This window comes from Meles meles, chromosome 4 (genome assembly GCF_922984935.1).
Source record: "Meles meles chromosome 4, mMelMel3.1 paternal haplotype, whole genome shotgun sequence".
NCBI lineage: Eukaryota > Metazoa > Chordata > Mammalia > Carnivora > Mustelidae > Meles > Meles meles.
The window spans coordinates 146,122,770-146,144,311 of NC_060069.1; the positions used below are offsets into that span (position 1 = coordinate 146,122,770).

Below are 21,542 nucleotides of genomic sequence, written 5' to 3' on the forward strand. Positions count from 1 at the left end.
TTTGTTTTGTTTTATTTTCATCATGATAAGTGTACTCTTAATCCCCATCCCCTATATCCCCCATTCCCCTACCCATCTTCCCTCTGGTAACCATCAGTTTGTTCTCTGTATTAAGAGTCTACTTCCCAGTTTCTCTTTCTCTCTCTCTCTCTCATTCTTTTCCCCTTTGCTCACTTGCTTTTTTTTCTTATATTCCACATATGAGTGAGATCATATGGTATTTTTCTTTCTCTGACTTATTTTGCATAGTATAATACCCCCTAGCTCTATCCATGTTGTTGCAAATGGCAAAGTTTCATATTTTTTATAGCTGAGTTAACATTCCATTATATATAGATCTACCACATCTTCTTTAGCCATTCATCTACCAATGGACACTGGGCTGCTCTCATAATTTAGCTATTGTAAATAATGCTGCAATAAACACAGGGGTGCATATATCTCTTTGAATTAGTGTTTTTATATCTTTTGGGTAAGTACCCAGTTGTGCAATTCCTGGATTATAGATAGTTCTGTTTTTTAATTTTTTGAGGAAATGCCATACAGTTTTCCACAGTAGCTGCACCAGTTTGCTTTCCCACAGTGCACAAGGGTTCTTTTTTCTCTTAATCCTCACTAGTACCTGTTGTTTCTTGTGTTTTTGATGTTAGCCATTTTGACAGGTGTGAGATAATATCTCACTGTAGTTTTGATTTGTATTTTCCTGATGATGAGTGACGTTGAACATCTTTTCATGTGTCTGTTGGACGTTTGTCTGTCTTCCTTGGAGAAATGTCTGTTCATGTCTTCTGCCCATTTTTTAATTGGACTACTTATTTTTTGGGTTTTGAGTTGATTCAGTTCTTTATATATTTTGAATACTAACCGTTTATCAGATGTATCATTTGCAAATATCTTCTTGCATTCCATAGGTTGCCTTTTAGTTTTGATTGTTTCCTTCACTGCGCAGAAACTTTTTATTTTGGTATAGTCCCAGTAGTTTATTTTTGCGTTTATTTCCCTTGCCTCAGAAGACCTATCTATTCAAGACATGTCTCCAAAGGCAAAAACAATGAATCTTGGATCATTGGGGAAAAAAATACTTATCTTGAAAACTTGTTACAACAAATGTCAGAGAGAACCTCTGCTCTCTTCAAGGATTTTTATGGTTTCAGGTCTCATATTTAGACCTTTAATCCATTTTGAGTTTATTTTTGTGTATGGTGAAAGAGAATGTGTTTTTAAGTGTGAGATGAAACCAACAACATGGAAACAAAAGTGAAAATGAACCTTTGGGACTTCATCAAGATCAAAAGCTTCTGCACAGCAAAGGAAACAGTCAAGAAAACAAAGAAGCAATGCACAGAATGGGAGAAGATATTCACAAATGACACTACAGACAAAGAGCTGATATCCAAGATCTATAAAGAACTCCTCAAATTCAACACACACAAAACAGATAATCATATCAAAAAATGGGCAGAAGACCTGAACAGACACTTCTCCAATGAAGACATACAAATGGCCAACAGACACATGAAAAAATGTTCATCTTCTTTAGCCATCAGGGAAATTCAAATCAAAACCACATTGAGATACCACCTTACATCAGTTAGAATGGCAAAGATTAACAAGACAGGAAAAAACAAATGTTGGAGAGGATGTGGAGAAAGGGGAACCCTCTTACACAATTGGTGGGAATGCAAGTTGGTGCAGCCACTTTGGAAAACAGTGTGACGATTCCTCAAAAAATTAAAAATAGAGCTTCCCTATGACCTTGGAATTGCACTGTATCCCAAAGATACAGATATAGTGAAAAGAAGGGACATATGTACCCCAGTGTTCATAGCAGCAATGACCACAATCACAAGCTGTGGGAAGAGCCAAGGTGCCCTTCAACAGACAAATGGATAAAGAAGATGTGGTCCATATATACTATGGAGTATTATGCCTCCATCAGAAAAGATGAATACCCAACTTTTATATCAACATGAATGGGACTGGAAGAGATTATGTTGAGTGAAATAAGTCAAGCAGAGAGAGTCAATTATCATATGGTTTCACTTACTTGTGGAGCATAAGGAATAACATGGAGGACATTATGAGAAGGAAAAGAAAAGTGAATTGGGGGAAATCGAAGGGGAAGTTGAACCATGAGAGACTGTGGACTTTGAGAAACAAACAGGGTTTTAGAGGGGAGGGGGACGGGGCCATGGGTGAGACTGGTGGCAGGTAGTAAGGAGGACACATATTGTATGGAGCACTGGGTGTGGTGCAAAAACAATGAATCTTGGATCATTGGGGAAAAAAATACTTATCTTGAAAACTTGTTACAACAAATGTCAGAGAGAACCCCTGCTCTCTTCAAGGATTTTTATGGTTTCAGGTCTCATATTTAGACCTTTAATCCATTTTGAGTTTATTTTTGTGTATGGTGAAAGAGAATGTGTTTTTAAGTGTGAGATGAAACCAACAATGACTGAGACCTAGTATACAATCACCATGAAAACAGAACAGGGAACAGAAGAACGTGAACTCCATGGAGACCCTGGACCCTGCATATCTCAGCTCAGCCCCAAAAGATGTAAAATGGACTGCTTTTTGCTGGTCCAGTAGATTAGACTTTTGAGAGTCTTGAGATAAGAGCTGATGTGGAAGTGAGATGGAGGGTCACTGCTCGGTGGTAATAATTTTACCCTATTTCCACATCACCATCTAGAAAGCTAGGCCATCACTAAGAAGCCTATGGAGTTAAGACTTAGACTTATGGTGGGGAAGGTAAATACAACTACTGTTAACAATGCTTTATTTTAATTCTTTGTTATACATTTCTTTCCACTTGCTGTTTTTCTTATTGGATATATAATGAGCTTTTAAAGTATTTATAATAATGGATAAAATGCTATGATGTCTGGGATTTGCCTCAAATAATTCAGTGTTTAGAGGTGCAGACAGAATAGGAAGGCTGTGTATGGATTACTGTTGTTACTGGGTGATGAGATTTATTTTAGAATATTACGTAATTTTTTGTGCACTTGAAATTTTCCATTATAAACATTTTAAAAGTTGGGAATATACTTCAGCAAGTGTAAGAAGTGTGTTATTATTTTAGAATGCTATGCATTACCTTAATTTTAAAGAATTAAACACGTGAACAAATGTTCAAAGTCCATAAAGAATTTAAAATACCCACCTTGTTCTCATCTGTCAAGATAGGACTGCTGCGGTCCCCAGGGATTTTTGCTTGAATTTTCTACTATTTTTTTGCTTTGAATTTTCCACTATTCTTTGCTTGAATTTTCTACTATTGCCAGTCTAGCACCTGAATGTTATACAAAATGCTCTCTTCATTCTGTACCAAAAAAACTAATCAAAAGAGTGTTTTTAAGACCTCTTCACCTTGTCTTTTGTGGCAGTCTGATGTGGGCCACTGCACGTAATTTATTGTTCTAGGTAATTGAACTAGAGTCTGCAGTGTCTTCTGAAGGTGGGAATGTTTGCGTAAGCATATTAGAAAGGGCCTGAGGCAGGAATGACAATTGAATCCTCTAAAATATGAGAATACTGAACCGCATATTCTTTTGCGAACTGTATGTCATTCTAAAAAAAAGGAAATTTGAAAATAGTCACATTTGCTTACAATGTTTTGAGTTTTTATTTTTTTATTTAAATTCAATTAGCCAACGTATAGCACATTATTAGTTTCAGATGTAGAGGTCAATAATTCATCAGTCTTATATAACACCCAGTGCTCATCACATCACGTTCCCTCCTTAATGCCCGTCACCCAGTTATCCCATCCCCCCACGCACCTCCCCTCCAGCAACCCTCTGTTTGTTTCCTATACTTAAGAGTCCTTTTTGAGTTTTTAAACTGAGTTTACTAATAGGAAAATAAATCCTTTGGTCACTGAATGAAGTGACTCAAGGAAGGTAGTGTGTAGAAAATTATTTACATTCTTATTAACATCATTGTCTTCTTTTTCTAAAAGGTGATTTTAAAGATCGAGCCGAGATGATAGATTTCAGTATACGGATCAAAAATGTTACAAGAACCGATGCTGGGAAATATCGCTGTGAAGTTAGCGCCCCATCTGAGCAAGGCCAGAACCTGGAAGAAGATACGGTCACTCTAGAAGTCCTAGGTGTGATGTGCTTGTATCTGTGGGATTACTGTTTCCCACCCTCTTTCCCATCCGGAAGGTTCTAGAAATCAGCAGCACCACCTTCCCTGTAAAATCTTGGCTATAGCCCCCTTTCACCTCATTAGCTGCTGAAATTTTACTCTTACAAATTTGTTCTAACAAAATCTCTTTTCATATCAGATTAAGGTAAATCTTAATGGGCCTATCTTGTACATAGGAGCATTTCCCTGAAGAACTTATTTTTCAATACCTTTCAGTATATGTGGTCTATCTCTTACCATATAAAATCCTAACACATGAGATGACAGAAAAGCAACAAAACAAAAAAGTAGGGCAGATAAAGTATTAGAAGTTATTTAGGAGAAGAGAAGAGAAGAGAAAGGAAGGGGAGAAGACAAGACATAGGGGAGAAGAGAGGAAGAAGTTATTTAGTAAAGAAGGGAAAATTAGCATTTATTATGCAACTAGTGTATGTTAGGCTCTTTAACATATGTAATTTGACTTAATTTTTCACTGAAAACTTCATTTTTATAGATGAGAAAATAGAAGCTAAATGATTTTCCCAAGTCTACACAGCTAATAAGTGTCTGGACCAGGATCTGGATCCTGGTGGGACTAACTCTGAGGCCAATATATTTAGCTACTATGAGAAACACTGATAGATATTAACAGCTCATGATGACAATTGGTGGAGGAACATCTTCTTTTCTTCTCCATAGATGTTGGTATAAACTGCTGATCATAGAGACTAAAATGGCTCCTCTTTCTTTTTCTATATAACCCAGGGTCTTTCTAAAATACTGGTGATGCACTAATAGAGAAGAAATTTAACTCAAAACCCTGCAGGAGATTCCACTGGTGTATTTGTCTTCTCTTGCCACATGACAGATGATCAAAACCTGGCAAATTAAAACACCACCCATGTATTGGCTCACAGTTCTGTAGATCAGAAGTCCAGCTCGGTAAGGCAGGGCTTGCTGCTGCCCAGGGTATTTTAAGATTGAAATCAGGGAGTCACTGGGCTGAGTTCTGTCTGGAGGTTCTGGGGAAAAGTAGCTCTCATTGTTGGCAGATTTCAGTTCCGTTGGCTGTCTATACAGCTGAAGATTCAATTCCATCCTGGCTGTGAGCTGGGGGCCACACTCAGCTCCTGGGGGCACCATATTCCCCACCACACGGCCCTCTCCATCTACAGCCCAACAGAAGCATGTTGAGTCCTTCCTGTGCTCTGAATCTCTGACTTTCCCGTCTGTGACCACCCAGAGAAAACAACTTTTCAAGAGGCCATGGGATTAGGTCAGACCCTACCTTAAAAGACAATGGATTTGGGACCTTAGTTACATCTCCAAAATCTCTTCAAAGTAGTACCTCGATTCGTGTTTATAGGTAAGGCCTGGGGCGCCTGGGTGGCTCAGTGGTTTAGGCCACTGCCTTCGGCTCAGGTCATGATCTCAGGGTCCTGGGATCGAGTCCCGCATCGGGCTCTCTGCTCGGCAGGGAGCCTGCTTCCCTCTCACTCTCTCTGCTTGCCTCTCTGCCTACTTGTGATCTCTCTCTGTCAAATAAATAAATAAAATCTTAAAAAAAAAATAAAATATTATAGGTAAGGCCTGGAAATGGCATATATGACTTTTCCCACATACCATTGGCCAGAACTCATGCTGACAAATGTGGTCTGGCTGTGTGCCCATGAAGAAAGGAAATGGATCTCTTGAGCAAGTAGCCAGTCTCTCTCACAGGTGTCTAAGAAGCCCATCCTGACCTGGCTGTTAAAATCCTGTTTAACTTATAAATAACCAGTGCCATCTGACTTCCCTCCTTTAGTGGCTCCAGCAGTTCCAAACTGTGAAGTACCCAGGTCTGCTCTGAGTGGGACCGTGGTAGAACTTCGATGTCAAGACAAAGAAGGGAATCCCGCGCCTGAGTACACGTGGTTTAAAGATGGCATCCCTCTGTCAGAGAATCCAAAACTTGGCTCCCAAAGCACCAACAGCTCCTATACAGTGAATACAAAATCTGGAACTCTGGTAAGGTCATTTCAAGCATTGGCCTCATAGCTGTCTTGTGTTTGGAGAGGAAAAATTATTAGAACTAAACTGATGGAGAACAGAGGGCTAATACCATTGCTTAAGGGGCAGCGGGAAAGATGGTGGTTCACGCCCAGGGAAGTGATAGAAAAGGCACTACCAGACATGAGCAGACTAGATAGAGAACTAATAATAATAATTTTAACAAATTTTGAAAGTTTCATTCTTTCCCTCTACTAGGACACAATAACATTACAAAACTAGATCCTCTGATTAAATAATAAAGCATATTTGATAAAGTCGCTAAATAGTGAAGCATATCAATGGACATGGTTCCTTGAGGAAGACCATGGTCCCACCCTCATAGCACCAGCAGGCTCAGTCAGCAGCTCCAACAGATTTTACACTGAGAACTTGGGCAGAAAAACTGCCGTCACACATTGCTATATTTACTTTTCAAATTTATTTTTTCTCAGAGCAGGTGATAAAAGCCCCAAGGCAAGTTTGGTACGGGTTCACTTTCCCCACTTAGCCTCAACCCCTGAAATATCTTATGATATCAAAGGGATGCACCAGGTCAGAACAAGGGTGGGTTCTTTCCCGAGAAATAGGCAACAAAGACTCCAGGGTATGAATGACAATGACCTCCTTTTAATTACCAGTTATGTGCTAGTAGGTCATTTGCGGTTTTAGTCTAACTTATCGTTAATGACTTACCCTTGCCCTTGCATTGCTGGTGAGTATTTTTATAGTCTGGCTTTTGGCACAACGAGAGAGGATTTCATAAAGTGAAATACACAAGGGGAAACTTTCTGTCCCATCACGTGGAAGTATACGAAAAGAACGAGGATGTAAGTAGTGGGGAATGACAAGTAAGAGAGAAAAGGGGATTAGCAGATCAAAAACCTGGCTGCTTTTAGGAGCATGTATTGCGGGAGGATCCAAGCCAATGAGAAGGTGCTCCTTAGAGACTCATGGCTATCATGGCTGTGGTCAATGGTGACCACGGTGGTATTGAGCGTGTGACAGGAGGACACCAAAAGCATGCTTCTGGGCATCCTTCTCACCCTCTGTGCTGGTCCTGGAAGGATCCTTTAAGGTGTTCAGGACCTACTGTGTTTCCTCCCTCCCTGACTCTCTCCTAACTTCCTCCCTCCCTTCCTTCTCTTCCTTTTTGTCATCCATCCATCCATCTTCACTTCCTTCCTTCCTCTCTTCCTTCCTCCCTTTTTCCCTTCATTTCTCCCTTCTGTTTTCCCTTGCCTTCCTTTTCCTTCCCTCCCTCCACTACCCATCCATATATCCATCCATTTTTTTCTTCCTTTCTTCCTTCCTCTTCCCTTCCCTCCCCTCCCCTCCAGTAATTCACCAAGGGGATCAATCCACTAAGAACAGTTATAAAGCCTATTATACCAAAGTCTTACCTTTCAGTTGTTTTGGCAGAGAGTAGAAGGGGCAAAGGTTAGGGCATTATCCTTTCAGAATTTTCAAAGATTCCACAACTGATAGAATTTGTAATCCTATAAACCAAACTGATTAAGAGTTTCCTCGACGATATGCTCCTTCCTGGGAGTAGTGCTGGCCCTTTAGGGGAAGTGTTCATTATTTGCTGCTGTAGTGAACTCACTTGTGGCTGAGGAAACTGCCTTAGCCCTTTCAGGCTGAGGAGGCCTTCCTTTACAAGTGGTGTTTCCTGGGAATTAGAAATACCACCAAACTTTAAACTACTGTGTGCTGTAAACTTTAAAAAATGCCCATTGCCTTCCTAACCATATCACTTCCACGGTATCACGAAACAAAGACACTTCCCCATATATATTTAAGACTTTCTCTGTCAAAATAAACAGGAGGCCCAGCTACTTAACCCCTTGAAGGCATCAAGTCCTAACTCATGACAAAGGAAAGACCAACATCATGCTAAAATTCAAGAGACATGGTTACTTGAGGAGTCTTCTTATGGATTCATGGCTTAAAATATATATTTATTTTCCTTCCACAAATAGCAATTTAACACTGTTTCAAAACTAGACAGTGGAGAGTATTCCTGTGAAGCCCGTAATTCTGTTGGACATCGCAGGTGTCCGGGGAAACGAATGCAAGTAGGTAAGCATGTGGTACTGGGAGGAACAATGGTGTGCAGTCGGAGCACACGTGAGCTTGGGGATGGGAAGGAGCCAGGGGTGGGACTGTGCCTGACTGGCTAGAAGAATAACCAGAGGGAGTGTTTAAAATTAGCTTGACATAATGTGTTGCAAAAAGCAAACATGCTGTTCTTAGTCCATCTCCCAAACAAGCCAAGAATATTTAGCACCTTACTCTTCAAGTTTTGGGATTTTTTAAAAAATATTCTTGTCCGGGTGTTCTTCTTTCAAACAAAAGCTGAGAGTCTTGTAAATTGCTCAGGGTGAAGGATTGGGGAGTTCAGTTTCCAGCTCTGTCACTTACTAGCTACGTATTCTTGGGTGAATTATTTAACCGCAGTCTCCCCAAAGTAGAGGTAATAATACGCCGTCTCCATTGGGTTATGGTTCAATCGGTAGAGCATGTGACTGTTGATCTCGGAGTTGTGAGTTCAAGTCCCACATTGGGAGTAGATCTTATCTGACAAAAAGAAAAAAATAATCGAATTTGAAAGGGTTAGACTAGCACTGGCATATTGCGAGCACTGTCAGGAGTTGGCCATCTTAGTGGTGGATAATTTTTTCAATCCCCTAAAATACAGTGCTTTACTTATCCCAGAGCGGGCTCTCAAAAAAGGCATGTTGAATGTAGTTATGAACCTCTATTTGCTATAAAACATAGCCGCCATGTATTTCACAAAATAAGCTTCTTAGAAGTCAATAAAATTAGTACAGTAAAATTAGTACTCGGGAATCTTTTCAGATTATATGAGTTTCAGAGCAAACTTTTTTTTTTCATTTTATTTCTAATAATTTGGTTCAGTTCTCCCTTTGTGAAAGTCCTGTATTTTGAAAAAGATTATTATGTCATAGGGCCAGCTGGAGATTGCACTTCCGAGGTTAAAGGTCATTCAGGAGGGCTCCACCCCGAAACAGAATGCCCACAGTTCCCCTTGGTTCAGGAGTTTGTCCTCATCTCTGTGAGGTCAGAAATTCATGTTTTCAGTGTGCTCAGAGATATACAGATCTATGCACACTAATTCGTGGTGTTTAAGTACGATTAAACTCTTGAGATTGTTTTTTAAAGAAAATATAATCTTACTAGACCTTAGCATGCCATAAAGGATGAGATACTGAGGAGTGTATTCTAGTTTCCACAAGTGTCTTTTTAAAATTCAGGGATACATATTATCCATCCAATTCACTCAAGTGTTGACAGTTAGAGTCAAACATAAGCATTTGCTTCAAATATCAGAAGTATCCGTCTTAGTGCTGGAGTTACCATTCGAAAAATCATCAGAACATATTTAAAGTTAATGCATGAATACGGTGTTTTCCTAACTGCATTTATTCACATATTACCCTGTTGTTGTTTTTTACTGTAACCTTATACCACCTGCACTATTTATTCTTTCTTTAAATGGTCCTGTTTAATTTCAATGCCTAATTTAGCCTCATCTCAAGAAATAATACCTTTGATGTCATGGCCTTAACATACTAATTACATTTTCCAAGCATGCAGTTTTATTTGGAATACGTTATTCCAAGCATGCATGTTTATTTAAAACATGAAACAGCTGAAATTTAATAGTTCGTGTTGTGCTAGTCTTACCACTTTAATTTGCCCACGATTTTCACATACCTACTCTTTTGGGTAAGTTAGCTTAGAAGTTAAAATTCGTTCATTTAGTGCTCATCCATTGATCCTAGGTGTTTCATGACCTTGGGTTGAAATTGAGTATCTTTTGATACATAAGAATTTGTGAAATCACACGTCAAGTTTCCTTCATGAGTTATCACTAATAACTTATGGTCCAAACCAGAACCCATTCTAAGGAAGCTCTTTTTGAAGTATAAAAAGAAAGTAAATCATGGATCTGATGATTATGCCCAAGCTGCCCCCTGTAAAACTCCCAGGAGACCCCGCTCACACTTAGCATTTTAACAGTTTGGTTCCTTTTGTTTTAAAGGTTAGAATGATGATGCCTTCCTTTTATAGTGGACTTTTTTTTTTTTTCAAAGAAAAAACAAAATATTTTTGTACATGTTGTTACTAACTTCTCTCTAATTTACAAGGCTTCTTCCATTTCATTGAAAAAAGTAAAATAAAATTTATTTTATTTTAAAATAAATTTATAAAAAATAAATTTATTTTAAAATTTTATTTTATTTATTTGGGGGGCTTTTTTGTTGTTTTGTTGTTGTTGTTGTTGTTAGAATCTGCCTTTAGGTTGAATCCTTCATAGACATCAAGTTCATTGACAAACTGTGGAACAGATTTTTGTCTGATAATAGCCCTGACATTTAAACCTTTGCAGATGTCACATTCGTTGACTACTACAAAGAAAATAGTAGGTACAGTTTGGTTCTGTAGTAATTAACTTAATTTTGCCTTATTATGATTATTGTCGATTTTTTCCCTATTGATTTCATTTTGCCTTAAATTGTTAATATTGTGGATTTTTTTCCCTGTCCCTTTTTTTTTTTTTTAAAAGATTTTATTTATTTATTTGACAGAGAGAGATCACAAGTAGATAGAGAGGCAGGCAGAGAGAGAGAGAGGGAAGCAGGCTCCCTGCTGAGCAGAGAGCCCGATGCGGGACTCGATCCCAGGACCCTGAGATCATGACCTGAGCCGAAGGCAGCGGCTTAACCCACTGAGCCACCCAGGCACCCCCTTGTCCCTTATTTTTTTAAGTAAATAAATAGTTGGATCTTATTGAGCTCTCAATGCTCAAACAAAAATGAACTGAATTTTCTGTTTGTTTGTTTGTTTGCTTTTAAGATTTTACTTTAAAGTAAAATCTGTACCCAATGTGGGGCCTAATCTGTACCCAATGTGGGGCCTGAACTTACAACCTTGAGATCAAGTGTCACATACCCTACTGATTGAGCCAGTCAGGTGCCCCTAAAAATGAACTGCCTTTACACCAAGCAGTAGTTAATGTTTTCTACTCTGGTCAAATTGCTCAGCCTTCCCAAAAATGTATTCAGTTTTTTTCTTAAAAATTCAGTTAATATTTCAGATATATGAGAAAATTAATAGCCCTTGACATTAGAAAAAATTTTTGAGACCAAAAAATTTTATGATAAGGATACTCACTTAAATAATATTTCTTAAAAAAATCTTTCCCAAAATGTGCAGTGCTTTTAAATATCTACAATTACTGTTGAGAAAATGCCATCTATATTTTCTCCAAATTACTTAATCACATATTAATACTTGCTTTTAAAAACAAGAACCCTTTGAGGAATTGTTCCTTTAAAAGTATAGGTAATTTATATATTAATCAATACTTAGGAAGTATCCAAATGACGGAAAGGTGTGGCTCGTGAAATCCAGATGGACAAGCTGGAGAAATGTGACCCAGGTTAAATATTTAGATGTATTCACACAGTTGGAGCCCATACCCAGAGGGTATAATAAATTCCATTATATGAAGGGAGGTGTGTAATAGCCTGTTCCATCATTCTTTGCCTAACAAAGTCATAGTCATCATTTTATTAGTGATCTGAATGGGGATGTTTTTGGTGCTGTTCCCAACTGCATAAATATTAATCTTGGAAGGTTCATAATCTAACCCTTGGACAACAGAATCAGTATCTGAAAAGAACCTCGCAGGTTAGTAACATGGTAGTGATTTCAAACTTGGGTCCAAAAAATCCAGTTGTATTAGGTTAGAGGAAAGATCACTTAATAGCAACAGGAAAAAGTCTTGGGGAGTGTAGTTCATTTTAAACTTAATGGGATGATAATTTAATGGCATATATGTTGTGGGTGTGTATATGTCTATATGTACCCATAGTCAAGCCCAATTAAATTCAAGAAACGTGTTTCCAACTCTTATTTTATAGAACAACAGTCACATGGCTTTCTTTGGGGTTGAATGAGTTTTCCATTGTTGATAATATTGACCCGGATGATGGTGTAGAAGAATTCTGAGTAGAATTGGGGTTGTGTGGTGGTTTAATACTTGACCTCGCTGAACTGTGAAGATCACTTCCAATCTGATATTTAATCCTTTGAAGCACTATTTCCCCAAATGAAAGCAAGAGAATACCATACATGTTATTTCTGAATCATGGAACTTCTTTCAATTTAAGATTCTTGCAAAACTGAATTCTGTTAATATTTTCAGTCAGTTTTGAACCTTGTCCTGGAAGGGAATCAACGGAACAGGCTTCAGCAGCATGGAACCACCCATGTTTATAGTATAGTGGCAAATGGGGAGCTTACTTGAATTTTTTCAGTTTAATAACTGCATCTGTCCATCTATTTGACCCGAATTCATGCATGGCTTGTTTTGCATTCCAGATGATCTCAACATAAGTGGCATCATAGCAGCTGTAGTAGTCGTGGCCTTAGTGGTTTCTGTTTGTGGCCTTGGCGTGTGCTATGCTCAGAGGAAAGGCTACTTTTCAAGTAAGTGAATCTTACCCTTCCTTGCTAGATAACTTCCTATGGATATAGAGTTTTCTTACAAGACCTTGTTTCTCTCAATTAGTTCTAACAAATTCTAGTGGGTATTTTTCCTTGGTTTTTTTGCAGCAGAAAATGTCCCAGGTGACAGGTAGGTGAGTTATGAAGGACCTTGGCAAACAGGGAGAAAAGACAGAGCTTCCTCATCACAACATTCAGGAAACACCACAGACTATGTGAGAGGCACGGTGGGGTGGCTTAATGGGGTGATGCTGACAGATAGTCAACGCACATGGATATTTACAGTATATTGACATGTATTTAAGAGCCCCTTAAATTAGGAATTATGTATCTCAAGATGTAAATGGATTTCCAGTTTTATCATAAGAAGCTTCACTGAAATAAATCAGTGAAATATTTTATCAGTGTTGAATACCAGAATGTTGAATGTCAACTTTGAACAACTATATATATATATATATATATATATATATATATATAGCCTTGTTCAGTAAAAACTAGAAATCTATAGTATTACAGTTGCTTCTGGACGAAGTTTTTAATTCTTAGGTTTAGACCTCTTATAACTCCAAACACCTATTTTATGATAAAATGGGTTTAATATGAATGAGATTTTAAAATAATGTATTATTCTTTTAAAGTATTTCTTTACTCCCCATCTTTAAAATTAGGGGATTTTAAAAATTATCTGAGAGCTCAAAACTGCAGAATTCCATCAAGTCTGTTGAGAAGAGTGTGCAAAGCAGGATTTTTTTTTCATAGAAAAGTAAATTAATTTATAGCATAAGCAAGTTTTAGACCCACTGTTTTATAGTGAACATTAATTTTAGAACTTAGGTTTAAAAAACATATTAACATAAAACTTAACCTATAAATAAATATTCAGTGTCGTAAAATGTTTCCATGGCATTGTTTCAAGAATATTCACCATAATTAAGAATAGCTGCTTTGTGAATTAATAGCTCTTTTCCTTGGTGCTCCAATCTTAGTCTAGTGTAAATGTAATTTTATGAATGGAATCCTGCTGAGGCCCCCTGCTGGTCACCAGTGAAAGTACAGACAGATAAGATGACTCGGGCAAAATTCTTGTCATCTTTATCCATAGTTGCAAAATAAAGTATATTTTTATTGGAGACTTGGTAAATACATTTTTCTTAAAATACTGAATTAATCAGAGATTTGAATTGGGTGTTAGTAATTCATTAGTGAAGAATATTACTCCCATTCTCAGCTGGTAGAAAATCTATCCAAGAGGATCGTTTCCTTGAACTTGATTTCAGACAGGAGTTGGCAGGCTATGACTGGTGGACCAAATCCAGCCTGCCACCTGGTTTTCTGTGGCTCACAAGCTAAGAATAGTTTTTAAAAATGAATACTTACAATCTGTTTGATAAGAAGGAATACTAACTTTGAATCCCAGTTAGCAGAAATGTTATCCCTGTCAACAAAAGAATTCTATTTTTCCAATTAATAGACCTATACAAAAGACTTTGATTATTATTATTGTATTTTGAATTTTATTAATAAAAATTTTTGGAAACTTGATCTTTTTTATGTAAATGCCTATTAATATCCTCAATTCTACCTCTTGACCCACAAAACCTAAAGATTTGCCTTGTGGTCCTTGACAGAAAAAAGTTTGCCAACCCTTGATTTAGAAAGTACAGATGTCACCAAGAGAGAATCAAGATTGGGAAAAAGAAATTAAGCCTAAACTTGCTTTTATATGAATATGTATCATACCATATTACTCTTGCATTAATGATATATCCTTATTCTTTTGTAGAAGAGACCTCGTTCCAGTAAGTATACTTTCTTAAATGCATGCCTTTCTGCCCACACCAGCTAATTTTCAGCTAATCATCTGTTTTAAGTCAAACATGGAAAGTTGGGTTATTTGTGAAGGTTTTATCCTAAGGGAAGTGACTCAAATTCATCAAGAAATACATCCCACCTCATGCCTACCTGTCAATGCTGTTTAATTAGCTAGAGAAGACATGTAGTCACTAATTCAACTCTGTAGGCATTTCCATAGTACTTTTAAAAAAATATATTTTCTGTATTTTGATAACTTTAAAATTTTCAAATAAAATTTTACTAAACAGCCATTTTCACATTGAATTGGATACTTATTTGGTGCCCAGCTCTGTCCCAGGGAGTGGCCACACAGCAGTGAACAAAACAGGCTACACCACTCCCTGCCTCATGGAGCTTACTTAGAGAAAGGTAGAAAGTAAACACACATGTAAACTCTACAGTGTGTCAGACTGTGATAAGTGTTACAGAGTCAACTAAAGTGGACAAGCGAATAGAGAATGCGCGGTTAGGAGTGGAGATTGTCTTTTATGGGGGTTAGGTGGTTCATTCACTGATGAAGTGATGTTTGAGAAGGTCCTGAAGGAGCAGAAAGAGCAAATTATGCAGATACCCCTGAGAAGAGCGTTCAAGCAGAGGAGAAAGTGTAGATGGAAAAGGTCTAGAGGCCGGGCCCACCTGGAGTATCTGAGGCACATGGAGGGGATCGGTGTGGCTGAAACTGAGTGAGGACCGTAGAGGGAAGGGATGAGTGTGCAAAGGTAGTGGAGGCCAGATTACCCGGAGTCCCTTCAGGGCACTTGTGAGGAGTCTGACCTTGGTTCTGAGTAAGATGGGAAGTCATTGGAAGGCTTTGAGTCAGGGAGTAGTATCCTGTTACTTAATTTTTAGAAGCTCACATTCACTGCTCTGTTAAGAATCAACTATAAGGGGGTCCTGGGATTGAGTCCTGCATCGGGCTCTCTGCTCGGCAGGGAGCCTGCTTCCTCCACTCTCTCTCTGCCTGCCTCTCTGCCTGCCTGTGATCTCTGTCTGTCAAATAATAAATAAGATCTTAAAAAAAAAAAAGAATCAACTATAAGGTAGTGAAGAGTGGAGGAAGTTAGGAAACTACTGAGTAATTATCCAGCCAAAAGAAAATGGTGGCTGGTTATGTGAAGTGATAGGATTCTGGATACATTTGAACAATTTACTGACTGGTTGGATGTCGATGTGGGAGAAACAGAGAAAAATCAAAGATAGTTCCATCGCTATGAGCAGAATGATGTTACCATTTACCGAAATGTGCAAGACTTCAGGAGGAGCAGGTTTGGGGGCGTTAGGTGGGAAGGTCTGGATTGTTCGGGAATTTAATATTTGAGATGCCAATCAGGCTTCCTAATAGAGATAATTAGTAAATAACAGGATGTATAAACCTGAAGTTTGTGGAAATAACTAGGATTAGCAATTTAAAAATCATTGGTGTGGGGTGCCTGGGTGGCTCAGTGGGTTAAAGCCTCTGCCTTCGGCTCAGGTCATGATCTTAGGGTCCTGGGATCGAGCCTCGCATCAGGCTCTCTGCTCAGCAGGGAGCCTGCTTCCCTTCCTCTCTCTCTGCCTGCCTCCCTGCCTACTTGTGATCTCTCTCTATCAAATGAATGGATAGAATCTTTAAAAAAAAAAATTAAAAATAAATAAAAAAATAAAAATCATTGGTGTATGAGATGACAAAGGGGTTTTTTTTGATATTTTTTATTTATTTACTTGAGAGAGAGAGAGAAGAGAGCAAGCACAGGCAGGTAGAAGAGCAGAGGGAGAGGGAGAAGCAGACTCCCCCCTGAGCAGGGAGCCCGACGCGGGGGCCCAATCCTAGGATCCTGGGATCATGTCCTGAGCTGAAGGCAGACACTTAACCCACTGAGCCACCCCGGCGCCCCGAGATGACAAAGTTTATGTGAGCTTGATTTGTGACCGTCCTCTGGGTGTACATGGAAATGGCAGACCCAACGCGGGGCAATGGGCATTCCCATCTACTCTCAGCTGCCATGGCTCCAAGATATGTCATAATCTTTAAGTCTTTTTGAAGATTGAGCTGCCGTTGATCTCCTGTTTCCAGACTTCTTGCTCAACCTGGTTGCTCAGTCTAATCCTATCCCAATACAAGTCAGGATGAGTTCCAAGTTATCAGGACTAGCAGTAGTAAAGGGGGAGATTTCAGAGAACAGAGTTGCCAGATGTCATAGCCTCCCACAACCCACCCCAGGCAATTGTGAGGACTGCCACTTTTATTGAGGAAGATGGAAAGTAATTAGAGGCTTTGGAGCAGAAGAGAGAATCATCTTACATAAGGAGAAAGGTCGGCATTGCTACTGTGAAGAAGTGTATTCTTCTCTTCAATCACAATGTCTCTTAACAACGCAGGGAGGAATCTGGGAGGCAGTATCTTTACTCCTAGACATATCTCCTGTCATTTGTCAAATCCATGACCCTTAAGATTTGTTGGGTAATGAATTGGATATTATATTAATTTGCTAGGACTGCTGTCACAAAGTGCCACAGATAAGTAGCTTAAACAGAAATTCCTTTTCTTACGCTTCTGGAGGCTACAAGTCCAGATCAAGGTGACAACAGGGTTGGTTCCTTCCGAGGGAGGCGAGGGAAGATCTGTTCCAAGCCCCTCTCTCTCCTTGGCTTGTACATGGTCTTCGGTCTTCACATTGTCTTCCTTCTGCCTGTGTTTGTCTCCACATTCACTCTTCCTGTAAGTCCAGTGGTCATTTTGGATGCGGTCCACCCTAATGACCTCATTTTATTTTAATTACCTTTGTAAAGCCCCTATCTCCAAATATGGTCACATTTTGAGGTATTGGTGGTTGGAGCTTTAGCATGAATTTTTGAGGAAGGCAGTTCAGCCTATAACAGATGACTAGAACCCTAGTTACCTTGTAAAACTTTCTTTCCATACAGGGGGGAAAATAAATTTTGATTATAATGTTCAAGATATCAAAGTGCTAAATGTTAAAAAGTTGCTAAGTTAAAAGTGAGTAAGTCTCCCCACATTCCAGAGAAATCTTTAGCCCTAGGCTACAATGATACATAGGGCTTCACAGTCTGATACTTTGTTATATGGCTTTCTCTGCGAATATTGCCTATAAATATAAGCAATTCAGTTAAGAATGCTGGCATTTTTTAATATTGTCTGTTATATTCCACCAACAGGAAGAGTAGTTCTGCATCTAAAGCCACCACAATGAGTGAAAATGTGAGTATTTTAAAAACACATTATTTATAGATCAGATGTGTTTAGGAAATAGGGCAGGGAAATGAAATAATTGTACAGAAGTGATGGATTGTCACTTTTAATATACGTTTGTCTTCTCGGGTCTATGACTGGTCTTTAGAAGGAGCTGAGTGAATGTTAGCTTCCATTCTCTGTCTGGGATGGGAGGATGAATTTACCCCGCATTTGTAGATCAGTGGGGCTTTGTCATACCGTTCATCCTTTTTCTCATGTTTGCTATCAGTAGCCTCCTTAGCATCATTTGGTCTGATATTATCAGCTCCATTTCACAGATGAGAAAATTAAGACCCAAGTTCTCACAGGTCCCAGTGGTGGGACTGGATCCAGGTACCTCGATTCTTGTCAGCTTACCCAAGCAGATGGCTTCCCCTAGATCTGTGACTGTAAGACTCTCCTTCCATTATTCAGACAACCCGGAAATTTTAGGAATATGGAATATCCTCTGCTATTGCCGAAAGGAATATTTCAGAAATCCCTGAAGGATACAATAATTATCTAATTCAGGTGGTTTAGGCAACATGATTTGGACCCTTGTGTACTTATGCTTCTGTGAACACTGTAGTGAAGCAGTAAATAACATCGTTGCTCACATCTTATAGCTCTTTGGATGGATATTCAACCATCTGGATTTTTTTTTTTTTCAGGAATATGAGAGGTAAGGGAGGAAGGTTTCCAGTGTTTTTAGAGGTCTAACCCCTTTCTTGAGAAATGGAACACTGGTTCTCTGAATTCCTTGGCACTCAGTGGCAGGGATTCTCTTAGATTTTCTACACATAAAGCTAGTACGGGTAGGCAGTGGAAACCAGTATTTTTTTTTAATTTTTTTATTAACACATAATGTATTATTAGTCCCAGGGGTACAGGTCTGTGAATCGCCAGGTTTACACACTTCATAGCACTCACCAAAGCACATACCCTGCCCAATGTCCATAACCCCACCACCCTCTCCCTACTCCCCTCCCCCTGGGCAACCCTCAGTTTGTTTTGTGAGACTGAGTCTCTTATGTTTTGTGGATACCAGTATTTTAAACACTTGAGTGATTCTAAGTGACACGAATTTACAATCCACTTATTATTCCATAGATTTTTTTTCTGTCAAAATTTGATTCTTTAAAAATTGTCTACTCTAGAATCTCTCACAGAAGTCACTTTATTTTATGCTTTACCATGCCACAATCGTATTATTCTTTCATTAGCAGATAAGCAATACGGAACTCCATCATATTTGTTCCTAGAATTTTTTTTTAAATACTTTATTTATTTACTTATTTGACAGAAAGAGATCACAAGTAGGCAGAGAGGCAGGCAGAGAGAGAAGATGAAGCAGGCTCCCTGCTGAACAGAGAGCCCGATGAGGGGCTCGATCCCAGGACCCTGGGATCATGACCCGAGCTGAAGGCGGAAGCTTTAACCCACTGACCCACCCAGGTGCCCCTGTTCCTAGAATTTATAGAAAGCCCTCCTTAAGTGTGGAATAAAGTAATCTTATCCTTCCAAACAGTAGGAGACACTTTGTGGCTGTCAGAAGAGCAACAACCTTTTTTTTTGGTCATTGTCTTCTTCCTGGTTGCCCTCATTCCACTGAGAGGTTGAGCTCCCCCATTCTGGTTTTGCCATAAAGCACGATTTCTCAGTCTTGGCATTATTGACAATTTTTCATCATTCTTATATTGTAATTTCTTATGTAAATTCTGATATAATGAGTTCTTACAATTTTCCATATTCTCCGGGGCGGGGGGGGGGGGGCAGGCACTGTGATAAGATGCGTGATAAGATGCTTAGCAGCACCCCAGCCTCTACCCTCTAGATGTTAGGAACATACCCCAAGCAGATAAGATTTCTCCTGCTCTAACTCCCATTCTGACTTCTTTACTCTTTAGGCAAAGACTCAAAGACCTTGTTTCCTAGTATTTCTTTAATTCCCCATAAAACAGGTTTAGTTCACTCTATGCTGGTTTGTACCTATGAGAGTCTCATAGTGCATGTAGCCTTATACTAATAAAATTTATATATTTCTTTAATTATGAATTAATACATTGTACTTAAACTTGTTTTTCCCCCTTTTCTTAGGATTTCAAGCATACAAAATCCTTTATAATTTAAAAGAAGTCCACCTCTGAAATACGCCAAAACCACAGTTGTTACACAAGTTATTAAAAGATTGTAAAACTCTGCTTTGTCTTACATTTGCAAAGAGGTACATGAGGAGATGAAGTTGGTATTTCATGATAATTTTTATGATCGTTAAATTACTTGAAATTGTTATTTTAAACAAATAGTTCTGTCAGCACCTAAATAAAATCCAGTCTGACTTCTTGTGTCTGGACTAAGTTAAAAGAATCACAAAAGTTTGTAATATTCTGGGGTTTACGAAATGTTAAATGTCCTAACTTCTAGAGGAACTTACTAAAATATATGATACTGATTGTGAAATTAATCCACAGAGCATGAAAATACATACTGTGCTCTCACCCTCTGTGCAGCAGTCTGATTTAGAAGGTTAAGAAAATACTGACAGATACAAAAGGAACCTCTGGTCTCATTTCTACCAGAATCCTCTTTTCTCCCTTAATACAATCCTTATTCCGCTGCTCATTTATCACTAATCTATTCACAGAAGGGAGGTAGGAGTACTGGGATTTATTTCCAAGGATTTGTGCTTTGTGTTAATTTTTATTTCTGGGAACCAAAAGCAACACGAAAAAAAATACCTAATGACCAGAGCCCACTCCCCCAGTGTGTGTCATTGATTTCTTCATTAAACATAATTTTGAGTCAAACACAAACCCAAGTGTGTTATTTCACTTGAGTTGTTTGTTGGTCTTTCCTTCCTCTAAGACTATTTTGAAGAGGATGGGCGGCCTTGACCTCAGAACTCAGCGCTGCACCTACACGCATAGCCTTGCAGACACCTTTCTCTGCGTGATGGTGACTTCATACTGATTTTCATATGATTTTCTCTGAAAACCACGCAGTGAAATTCTGAGCTGGGCCGAGTCCCTTGCTGGCCAATCCTGCTTATTGCGGAGCCGGGGATGAAAAGAGAAGGGGCTATCTGACAAGCGAAACAAAAGAGCTCACTGCGGCTCTCCACACTTGCTGCCCTGCTTGATACATAGAAGACACAGGAGAAACGGTGGCCAAAATGAAAAATCAGTCTCATCATCTGGTTTCTCCCCTGATTAATTTTAAGAAGTCTAAGTAATAGAACAATTAGACTATGCCAAAAAAGCATAATCTTCTATAACTTATTGTGATTATTCAATTCATATAAAATACGAGTAATAAAAGATGGGTAGGGCATTTCTCGTTCTGGGAAAATCTGGATGAAACTTTGTCAACTTTGAACATGGCTAAGCTGCTTTTAAAGGAATCCATTCTTTTTTCCCATTAGACAAAGCAAATCCCAGGATTATCTGGACAAATGGTTTAAGGACTAGCACGTACCTGGACACCACACCAGGCCACTGGGAAGATGCCTATTGTCAGACCATACCTTGCCTGCCACTTGTCTGTGGCGTGCTTCTCACCAGACTCCTTCCAACATTTTCTATATAAAGGGCCAGACAATAAATATTTTAAACTATACTGGCCTGTTACAATTACTCAACTCTGCCTTTGTAGCACAAAAGCGGCCATAGACAATAATAAACAAATAGCATGTTTGTGTTCCAATAAAACTTTATTTATAAAAATGGCAGGCACAGACAGGATTTGGCTCCTTATACATGGTTTC

The 21,542-nt window shown here is 38.8% G+C and overlaps 1 protein-coding gene across 1 annotated transcript in view; it reads left to right on the plus strand.

The window, feature by feature from the left end:
* The window catches only part of JAM2 (junctional adhesion molecule 2), a 64,029-nt gene extending 43,437 nt beyond the window's left edge, over nucleotides 1-20,592 (plus strand). Inside the window, exons 4-10 of the mRNA XM_046002964.1 lie at nucleotides 3,971-4,123; nucleotides 5,948-6,150; nucleotides 8,154-8,253; nucleotides 12,586-12,693; nucleotides 14,498-14,513; nucleotides 17,725-17,767; nucleotides 19,877-20,592. Of these exons, the coding sequence (XP_045858920.1) occupies nucleotides 3,971-4,123; nucleotides 5,948-6,150; nucleotides 8,154-8,253; nucleotides 12,586-12,693; nucleotides 14,498-14,513; nucleotides 17,725-17,767; nucleotides 19,877-19,909 (656 nt within the window). The 3' untranslated portion in view covers nucleotides 19,910-20,592. The remainder of the gene's footprint in view (nucleotides 1-3,970; nucleotides 4,124-5,947; nucleotides 6,151-8,153; nucleotides 8,254-12,585; nucleotides 12,694-14,497; nucleotides 14,514-17,724; nucleotides 17,768-19,876) is intronic.
* The last annotated feature ends 950 nt before the right edge of the window (nucleotides 20,593-21,542 follow it).